The 10,466-nt window shown below is 43.3% G+C and overlaps 1 protein-coding gene and 1 long non-coding RNA gene across 2 annotated transcripts; both read left to right on the top strand.

The window, feature by feature from the left end:
• The first annotated feature begins 223 nt into the window (after window positions 1-223).
• On the top strand, window positions 224-2,016 carry LOC103442257 (uncharacterized). Its single transcript, XR_011571071.1, has 4 exons — window positions 224-342; window positions 430-520; window positions 1,193-1,255; window positions 1,932-2,016. It is a non-coding gene; the product is annotated as an uncharacterized lncRNA (long non-coding RNA).
• A 5,727-nt stretch (window positions 2,017-7,743) lies between these two features.
• Window positions 7,744-9,708, top strand: LOC103442256 (2-methylene-furan-3-one reductase-like). The gene is made up of 4 exons (XM_029107751.2): window positions 7,744-8,147; window positions 8,624-8,947; window positions 9,053-9,212; window positions 9,307-9,708. The coding sequence occupies exons 1-4, from the start codon at window positions 7,917-7,919 to the stop codon at window positions 9,567-9,569; spliced, it is 978 nt and encodes a 325-aa protein (XP_028963584.1). The 5' UTR covers window positions 7,744-7,916; the 3' UTR covers window positions 9,570-9,708.
• The last annotated feature ends 758 nt before the right edge of the window (window positions 9,709-10,466 follow it).

Below are 10,466 nucleotides of genomic sequence, written 5' to 3'. Positions count from 1 at the left end.
AAAATGGATCCCTTTCTTTCTAAATCTGCCACGTGGCAGCACCCCAAACAATTTCACCTTCTTCTCTCTCTGTCCCCCCCCCCCCCGTGAACTCCCTTCTTTCTTCTTCTTTTCTGTTTTTCTTTTCTTTCTTCCTGTCTCTCCCTCTCGGCTCTCTCTCATCTCTCACTTCTCTCCCTCTTCTCTGCACCGCGCACACATGCACGCACCCATCTCCCTGCGCGAGGAAGCCCATCACCCTTCATCACCGCGTCCTGCTCTCTCTCTCTCTCTCCCTCTCGTTCCCGCGACCCCAGAGAACCGGAAAAGGAGCTCCGGCGAGATTTTTCAATCTCCGGTTAGGTAAGCCCCTAATTCTCTCTTTTCGTCCTTGATTCTTGCGAGATTGAGGTTTAATTGGAGTTAATTCGTGATTTTTGGAGGTTATAGGACGAAATTGAAGCCGGGTGTAAGCACACCCAACTCCGGCGACCTCGGGGGTTTTTCCGGCCATCTCCGGCCATTCCACGACGAAAGGAAGGTATAGAAATACTCCCCTCGTCTTGCTCTTCGTTTTGGTACCTAGATCGAAGTCTAGGGTTGTGTGTGGAAGTCGGCCGGAGCTGTGAAGCTCCGGTGGTGGTGCTCCGGCGAGACAGGCCTCCCAGGCCGGTTCCATGCTAAGCGGGCCTTAGGCCCGTGTGGTTTGGGGAGCCAAGCCCAAAACCCTAGCCTATTTTTACTTTTAATTATTTTATTTAATTGTAATTGTTTTAGGACCCTTAAAGGCCTTCGGGCCATTAGGAATTTAGGGCCCGTAGCCCATTAGTCAAACCCAAGAAACCTTTTTAAGGTTTTTATTTATTTTCTGTTTTAGGAAGTAAGGCCTTAGGGCCAATTGTAAAGTGGGCTTTCAGCCCTTTTCCCAAGTCCCTTTAGCTTAATTAAAACCCAAACCCCAAGCCCATTTTGGCTTTGTCCTTGACTAGTTGACTCTGATTGTTGACCTAGTCAACGGTCAGAGTTGACTTTGACGTTGACTTTGACTTTGACCGGTCAACGGTCAACGTTGACTTTTTGAGTTAACTTTTCGAGGTTTCGTCCAGGACCTCTCCTAGGCTAATTTCGACATCCTGGACCCGTTTTTGAAGTCCATTTTCCCAATTCAATTGTTAAACTAGAGTTTTATTAATTGGACCCTTTATGTGCTTAGGGGCAATTATTGGTGACGTTTTCTTGTTCGTTAGTTTGCGTGACTCTTCGGCGGCTAAGTACTGTGAGTGGACCCCTTCAAAAGCATGTTTTAATAGTAGAAATGCATACATGAAAGGCATGATTTAATGATTACGTTTTATGAAACGTTTTGAGATAACATGCTTACTAAGGCTAGTTTGAATTATTACTATTTTTCCTATAACCCATGTTCTTATAGAATATCCGATGGATGACGATATGATATGTAGAACATGTTTCGAACACCTCTTTATAGTATAGATGATGGATGACTTTATACTATGAAGTTGTTTTTCAATATATATATATGTTCAATGGTTTTGTACTTACCTAGTGGTCCTTTCTGCTACGGGACGTAGGGATAGATTCCGGTCCGTCCCGGGCGACGGTTTGGTGTTGGCATAGGGCCTGGAGGGTGTTTCCTCTGGCATTTAAGACCAGGGACGGGGAGCCGGCATGGGGCCTGAAGTGTATTTTCCTCTGACTGTCTGCTCAGAGACGGGGAGCCGGCATGGGGCCTGGGGGTTATCGGACAATTCACTAGTGATTATTATATATGAGTTATGATTTGAGATACTGCACATCATGCTAGAATTCGGAAAACCTATGTTTATCATTATATATATGTTTTCATAAACCTGGGGGTTAGTACGTTGATAACTGTTTTATTATATATATATCAACTTGGTCCACTCATGTTTGTTTTGCACCCCCTTCAGGACTTAGAATCGAGGCGTACAATCCCGGCATCCAGACACTTCCGCATCGGTATCTTCGAGTCCTCTAGGTGTAGGACCCAGTTCTGTGTTCATTCAATTTGTTTATGTTAATTCTTCTAATATTCTCGATTAGATGTGTGCTCTGAACACGTTCCTTAAATGCATATTCTTTATTCTTTTATATTTATAAACCTTATCTATTCCTTATTCTCAGCATTTGCATTCAATTAATGGCTTTCGTCACCCTTGGGTGTCGGCCAGCACGTGCCTATCTTGGTATTCGAGGAATATCGGGATCGGGGCGTGTCAAAATATGACAGTTTTGTAGGTTCAGAATAATTTAAGCCCGACTTAAACTCTGGAAGGAATCTAGCCTAGAGATGTATTTTCTCTCCATGGCTTATTTTAGCCCATGGTTGGAGATGGTTTGGGAGGTTTTAAAACTTATATTTTTAGCTTTACCCCATCAAATGAAGATGATCTTAGTATAAGATAATATCATTTATTAAAAAATAATAATAGTAACCTACCTAAAGTTATAAATTAATATTTCTTACGTAAGCACTTACTTACAAAAGAGCCAAGTCACGGAAACTGCTGGGTTTTTTCTTCTTATATTTCTTGTTAGACGTGTCAACAAGAAAGAAGAAAATTCAAGGATAAGGATATATAAGGAAGAAAACTTCGACGCTAGATATCAGCGACGTTACATGCTCCACTCAGAAAGCTTCAACATACAAGCTTCAACAAAAGAAAATTCAAAGAACTTAGCGAAGAAGGCTTTGGTGTATTTAACACAATACGTTGAAATGAAGGAAAGCTTATTTATTGATATCCCCGATAAGCTACAAATATGTACATATACATGAGTCAAAATAAACACACAAGAGGGAGCCTTCACAAAGGTTGCTTAGGAGAAGTCTCAGCAGTCGGTAGAGCCCCAGAAAGAGAAGGCACCGGAGGGGGATCATTTGGAGCCTCAGTACTGGACAGAACCCTAGAAGGAGGAGGCATCAGAGGTTGATCATTTGGAGCTTCATTACGCGGTACAGCCCCAGAAGACGAAGGCAATAAATGCCTTTGGAACAAACCCACAAATCTCTGATGATCAAGTAAAACCTGACCATCAGTTTCCTTCATCTGGTCAAGCTTCCTCTTCATGTTTGTAGCATAGTCATGTGCGAGCCGGTGCAACTGTTTATTCTCATGCTTGAGCCCTCTAATCTCCTGTTTGAGACTCATCACTTCAGCCTCCAATGATTCAACTTGGCGGGTTCGAGCAAATAGGCGTTGGGCCATATTAGACACAGAACCTGCACACTGAACACTGAGAGCCAGCGAATCCTTAACAGCTAACTCATCAGACCGTTTGGAAAGTAGTCTGTTATCTTTGGGAGTGAGAAGGTTCCTGGCCACCACCGCAGCGGTCATATCATTCTTCATCACGGAATCCCCAACGGTAAGAGGACCAGTTGGGGAGACGAAGGATGGGCGCCATATGTTGTCTGGAGAAGGCGGGGCTGCCTCTTCAACAAGGTTCAAGTCAAAACGACGGTCGGAGGGGCCATACATTTTCAAAGGTGTTGAAAAGAGAAGAGGTCGGACAAATCAAGATCTTAGAAGTGCAAGAATGAAGCTTCTACTGGTGGAGATTCAAGTGTGCTTTGGAACTTAATGCCAGCCTCTATAAAAATCTGCACTCGACGGAGCTTCAGAAATCAAAGAGGCGCCTGCTCAGAAATCGAAGAGGCGTTTGCTTTCTCAAAAGTTGGGCTGCTTAGAGATCACGAGGGTTGATCTCAGAAATCGAAGAGCCGTTTGCTTTCTCAAAAGTTGGGCTGCTCAAAGACCACGAAGGCCGATCTCAGAAATCGAAGAGGCGCTCGCTTTCTCAAAAGCTGGGCTCCCTAGAGACCACGAGGGCCGATCTCAGAAATCGAAGAGGCACCTACTTTTCCAGCCTTGTCAGCACCTGTCACACGCACACTCAGCTTTGCGGAAATTATGGGCATTCTGTCAAAGACTTCTGGGGAAGTAGAAAACACATGAATCTTACTGTTCAATCACCCACTTCCCACACGCAACAATAGCTCATGGGTACCACAGATAACTTTGCCAAAGTTCTCTGCCAAAGTTGAGCACGTGAAGCTTGCAGCTCCCACTACATCGCTCTGACCAAGAAGGGTAAAAGAATAGCAAAGAAACAGCACTAACAAAGTTTAGACCCATAAATTTTGAAGGTCTAGCTACCATATTATTACCCACAAGGGTAAAGGAACAGTACCACTGCTGGATAATTGGAAAGTCCATGTATGTCAACCTCTGTGCTTCGTGGTAAGGTAGACTAGCAAACATGCCCAACCTTTACTCACATTCGAGAAAACACTCCCAATAAGATTGCTTGCTCCAAAATCGAAGAGGCACCGTCCTCCGAATCTAAAGAGCCAGACTCCCAACATGACTACTTTATTAAAAATCGAAGAGAGGGTAAAGGAACAGTACCATTGCTGGATAATTGGAAAGTCCCTGTGTGTCAACCTCTGTGCTTCGTGGCAAGGTAGACTAGCAAACATGCCCAACCTTTACTCACATTCGAGAAAACACTCCCAACAAGATTGCTTGCTCCAAAATCGAAGAGGCACCGCCCTCCGAATCTCGAGAGCCACTCTCCCAACATGATTACTTTCTCAAAAATCGAAGAGACACTGCTCCCCGAATCTCGAGAGCCAGACCCCCAGCATGATTGCTTTCTCAAAAATCGGTGAGGCACCGTTCTCCGAATCAATCGAAGAGGCGCTCGCTTTCTCAAAAGCTGGGCTGCTCAGAGACCACGAGGGCCGATCTCAGAAATCGAAGAGGCACCTACTTTTCTAGCCTTGTCAGCACCTGTCACACGCACACTCAGCTTTGCAGAAATTATGGGCATTCTGTCGAAGACTTCTGGTGAAGTAGAAAGCACATGAATCTTACTGTTCAATCACCCACTTCCCACACGCAACAATAACTCATGGGTACCACAGATCACTTTGCCAAAGTTCTCTGCCAAAGTTGAGCACGTGAAGCTTGCAGCTCCCACTACATCGCTCTGACCAAGAAAGGTAAAAGAATAGCAAAGAAACAGCACTAACAAAGTTTAGACACATAAATTTTGAAGGTCTAGCTACCATATTATTACCCACAAGGGTAAAGGAACAGTACCACTGCTGGATAATTGGAAAGTCCCTGTGTGTCAACCTCTGTGCTTCGTGGCAAGGTAGACTAGCAAACATGCCCAACCTTTACTCACATTCGAGAAAACAGTCCCAACAAGATTGCTTGCTCCAAAATCGAAGAGGCACCTTCCTCCGAATCTCGAGAGCCAGACTCCCAACATGACTACTTTCTCAAAATCGAAGAGAGGGTAAAGGAACAGTACCATTGCTGGATAATTGGAAAGTCCATGTGTGTCAACCTTTGTGCTTCGTGGCAAGGTAGACTAGCAAACATGTCCAACCTTTACTCACATTCGAGACAACACTCCCAACAAGATTGCTTGCTCCAAAATCGAAGAGGCACCGCCTTCCGAATCTCGAGAGCCAGACTCCCAACATGATTACTTCCTCAAAAATCGAAGAGACACTGCTCTCCGAATCTCGAGAGTCAGACCCCCAGCATGATTGCTTTCTCAAAAATCGAAGAGGCATCGTTCTCCGAATCTCGAGAGCCAGATACCACAGACCACTTTTTCAAAGTGCTCTGACAGAGTTAAAACATGTGAAACTGGCAGCTCCCACTACCGTGCTATGACCAAGCAGGGTAAAGGAATAGCATTACTACTTGTTGTTAGGGAGACTCCTATATATGTCGACCTCCATCCCCAACGGACAGGCAGACCTGCAAAAATGCTCAACCCTTCATCATATCTGAGAGGGCACTCCCAACAAAGCCTTTCGAAATATTCAGCTTTCTTTCCCCCCGATAATACCTCTGCAAACAAGCTATACTAGAGCAAGAATATCTCATATCATCAGGGTTAAAAGCAAGAGTATCCCATATCATGCTTTTTCCCTGTTTTTTCTTTTGGCCTTGTTTTTACCTGCAAGACAAGGAGAAAGAGAGCAATCAGTCAGCACTTGGAATCAAGCTTCCAGCCAGGAACTGACTGCCTGGAACCCCTTACCTGATTACTTACCTGGCATTGCTCTCGAGTACTCATCTTCATCATCTTATGTTTCCAGGGAAGATTCCGCATCTGCTTGAGGAACAGATAGGGCAAGTGCGAAGGATACAAGGAAGCATGTGGAGACAAGCGTAACAGCACACGTGCCGATACATCCATTACTCTGTCAAAAGCAAAAGTATCCTATATCAGCAGGGTGGAACGTACTCTAGATTTGATGGACTTGTTTTGACCCTCAAATTCTTCAGTCGGCCTTATACTCTGGAGGAAACCAGAAAACCCTCCAGCTCAGTTCAAGAATAAGCCTGTGGAAAGTTACTTCTTCAAAAGCAAAAGTATCTCATATCATCTCTTCTCATCTTTCTTCTCTTTATCCTTCATGCTGCTGCAAGATGGGGAGAAGGTGAACAATCAGTCGGAGCTCTGATTGCTTACCTTGTCTGTCACCTCTTTCAGCAGACCCCCTAGCTCGGCGACTTGGGGGACTCCTACTACATGGTTTGTATCGCGCTTGACCAAGCCTGAAACTACAAGTAAGCTTCAAGTGAAATTGATACATTACCTTGTGCATCTCCACCAGTTAAAGATACCACCCCTGGATGGAGGAAGAGTACTTCCAGAGAAGATGCCACATCTACCTATGAGACAGATAAGGCAAGTCAAGACGACACCACACTCCGATACTTAGAAGTTTCGTGATTACGAGATCATTCTCCCACAATATTTCCTAATGTCATTTGTACTAAATCATTCACTCGTACTCACTAAAGGAGAGCTTGAACCTATGTACTTGTGTAAACCCTTCACAATTAATGAGAACTCTTATATTCCGTGGACGTAGCCAATCTGGGTGAACCACGTACATCTTGTGTTTGCTTTCCTATCTCTATCCATTTATATACTTATCCACACTAATGACCGGAGCAATCTAGCGAAGATCACAAAAAGCGACCGTTTTCGTTACCTAGGATCTATCTTGCAAGAGAACGGAGAATTAGATGGAGATCTCAACCATAGAATACGAGCTGGATGGAAAGAGTGCATCCGGCGTGTTGTGTGACCGTCGTAGGCCACTGAAGCTCAAGGGAAAATTTTATAGGACGGCAATAAGGCCAGCGATGTTGTATGGCAGAGAATGTTGGGTGGTGAAGCATCAACACGTACACAAAATGGGTGTAGCGGAGATGAGGATGCTTCGTGGGATGTGTGGGCACACGAGAAAGGATAAGATTGGGAATGAGGATATCCGAGGTAAAGTAGGAGTAGCCGAAATTGTAGGAAAGATGAGAGAAAATCGGCTCTGGTGATTTGGACATGTGCAAAGAAGGCCGACTGACGCTCCGGTTCGAAGATGTGACTACGGGACAGAGGTTCAGGGCCGAAGGGGTAGAGGAAGACCTAGGAAAACTTTGGAAGAGACTCTAAGAAAATACTTAGAGTACTTGGATCTAACGGAGGGCATGACACAAAACCGAGCGCAATGGCGTTCTAGGATTCATATAGCCGACCCCACTTAGTGGGAAAAGGCTTTGTTGTTGTTGTTGTTGTTGTTGTTGCCGCACACAACGAACCTCAAGTAACGATGCGTCTACATGCATAATTTGGCATGTTGTCCCACTGAACCTAACTAACAGTACATCTTGATGCATCATTTGGAGTTTTTTCTTATACGGCCACGTAGGCAAACACCAAGGTTCCACATCCTTCTCCTTCCCTTTAAAACGACACGCTGTCGAGATATCACACTCTGATCTGATCTAACTCATTTGCTCACAACAACAACAACAAACCCTTTCCCTTTTTCTTGTGGTTTTTGCAGTGCATCAATGGCGGCTGTTGTAGCTTCAAGTGATTCAGTTTCCATACCATCAGTAAACAAGGCGTGGGTGTACTCAGAGTACGGAAAGTCTGCAGATGTTTTGAAGTTCGATCCGAATGTTCCTGTTCCTGAAATAAAGGAAGACCAGGTGCTGATCAAGGTGGTTGCTGCATCTCTCAACCCAGTTGATTTCAAAAGGATGCTTGGCTACTTCAAGGACTCTGACTCTTCACCCCCTGTAGCCTCTCTCTCTCTCTCTCTTCATTTTTTTCACTGAAGTCAAATGCAGGATTAGTTTGTGAGTTGGGGGATTTAGAAAAGTTTTAGTCTTTACCAACTTATAATTTAGTTAAATATATTTGAAGAATCAAAGCTGATCTAGTTGATCTTTTTGTTAGAATAAATTTTCTTTTTGTAAACGCGTATTATGTCAGTTGGTTAGAGCATTGTCCTTGTTTTTCTTTAGACAAACGCGTATTACGTAAGTTGGCCAGAACAATGTGCTCGTTCTTCTTTAGATGATGACACCCAAGTTTGAATCCCCACATGTAGATTAGTTTAAATTATCATCTTGTAAAGTAAAATAAAAATTGAAAGGTTAAGAAATAACAAGAAACTTGCTTTGAAGAATCAAAGTTGATCTTCAAATTCTAGTGTAAACCCAATTTGCTTGTTTGCTAAAATATTAATTTTATTAAATTAACTTGTTTGCAGACGGTTCCAGGGTATGATGTTGCTGGTGTGGTGGTGAAAGTAGGAAGCCGGGTGACAAAGTTTAATGTGGGGGATGAAGTATATGGGGATCTCAACGAGAAGGCTATCGATAAGCCGAAAAAGATCGGATCTTTGGCCGAGTACACTGCTGCAGAAGAAAGAGTGTTAGCTCTTAAGCCCAAAAATCTGAGTTTTGTTGAAGCTGCTAGCCTTCCCCTGGCCATTGAGACTGCCTATGAAGGGCTCGAACGAGTTGAATTCTCTGCCGGTAAATCCATCCTTGTTTTGGGAGGCGCTGGGGGAGTCGGAACACATGTTATTCAGGTACAATGTTAATCAAGTGCAAACATTTTCCATTAAGTTAGGCTGTAATTAAGTAAAGCTGATCGATGAATTATTCATGACACTCAATGTGTTTATGTGAGGCAGCTAGCAAAGCATGTGTTTGGTGCTTCAAAAGTAGCAGCTACAGCGAGCACGAAAAAACTTGATCTTTTGAGAAGCTTTGGTGCTGATTTGGCTATTGATTACACCAAGGAGAACTTCGAAGACCTGCCCGAGAAATTCGATGTGGTTTATGATGCAGTTGGTATAGTTCTTGAATCTTCATCGTTGTTTTTTTCTTATACAAAGCAAACACAAGGACTGATGTTGTTTTGTGTTTCTGAAATTAACAAAAATAGGGGAGACTGACAGGGCATTGAAGGCGGTGAAGGAAGGCGGGAAGGTATTGACAATTGTTCCACCTGCGCCACCGGCATTCCTTTTTATGCTGACTTCAACCGGAACTGTATTAGAGAAACTGAAGCCTTACTTGGAGAGTGGGAAGGTGAGGCCGGTGCTTGATCCCACCGGCCCGTATCCATTTTCGAAGACCGTTGAAGCATTTGCCTATCTTGAAACCTCCAGAGCTACCGGAAAGGTGGTTGTGTATCCCATTCCATGAAATCATAGAGAGTACTAGTTCAGCCATGCAATCTGTTTGTGTGTGATATATACTTGTATCCTGCTGCCTGCTGTTTAAAAAGACTTGTAATAAGGGCGGCGCAATCATATCTATTAATATAGTGCTTCGAGTTTGGCTAGTTTTCACTGTGTTTTCTTCCTACTTGCTCATTGCTGTGTTTTTCCGCTTTAATTAACACGGGTATTGGTTAGAGCAGATGTATTCCCTCTTATATATAGCACTTCCATTTGAACTAGGTCAACTTCAAAAGTACAGGTGTTTTTTTATCTTCGTCTTGTTTTTATTGTTGTAGGTGTGATAAGTAAGAAAGTTAACTTCAATTGCAAGCCTTAGTCGTGAAAAATAAGAAACAAAACTTGAGTTGCGTAACTTGTTCTCACCCATTGAACCTCAAGTGACAATGCCTGCACAACATTCTCCCTTCATCAACTATAAAAGTGCAATTGGGTTTATAATAAAAACTTTGGTTTGTTTTTATGGAAAACTAACCAAAACACCCTCAAAAGTTTCACTTTAATCATCAGGACAAAACTTAGCAAAAATGCCAATCATGCCCTTCACACATCCATACAAGATTGCTCAGCAATTTCAGAAAAATTTTGCATGTCAAAGATAAGGTGGCAAACTTTGCAGCAACCAAGACAATATGGATTCACGTGGCCTTCAACAGCTTTCAGAAACAGTGCTGACAGCTTTCAGAAACAGTGTGTTGTCACCATCAAAAAGTTGTAAATATTGAAAAATTATTTTGTTGTTTAGGAATCAGCTTTTGTATAAGGGAGTCTTTCCTCCCATATAGAACACACCTGAATACCACACACATATCTCAATATCTGAAAACACCATACACTCAAGCATTCGTAGTCTTCATAGCAT

This window comes from Malus domestica, chromosome 09, assembly GCF_042453785.1.
Source record: "Malus domestica chromosome 09, GDT2T_hap1".
NCBI lineage: Eukaryota > Viridiplantae > Streptophyta > Magnoliopsida > Rosales > Rosaceae > Malus > Malus domestica.
The sequence above is the reverse complement of the archived record's forward strand: the minus strand, read 5'-3'. Positions and strand labels throughout refer to the sequence as shown.

Bases quoted from the DNA above. Each gene is read 5' to 3' on its own strand.
- LOC103442256 (XM_029107751.2), top strand. From the start codon at position 7,917: ATGGCGGCTGTTGTAGCTTCAAGTGATTCAGTTTCCATACCATCAGTA. The intron at 8,948-9,052 runs GTACAATGTTAA...TATGTGAGGCAG, and splicing joins TCGGAACACATGTTATTCAG to CTAGCAAAGCATGTGTTTGG. The intron at 9,213-9,306 runs GTATAGTTCTTG...TAACAAAAATAG, and splicing joins TGTGGTTTATGATGCAGTTG to GGGAGACTGACAGGGCATTG.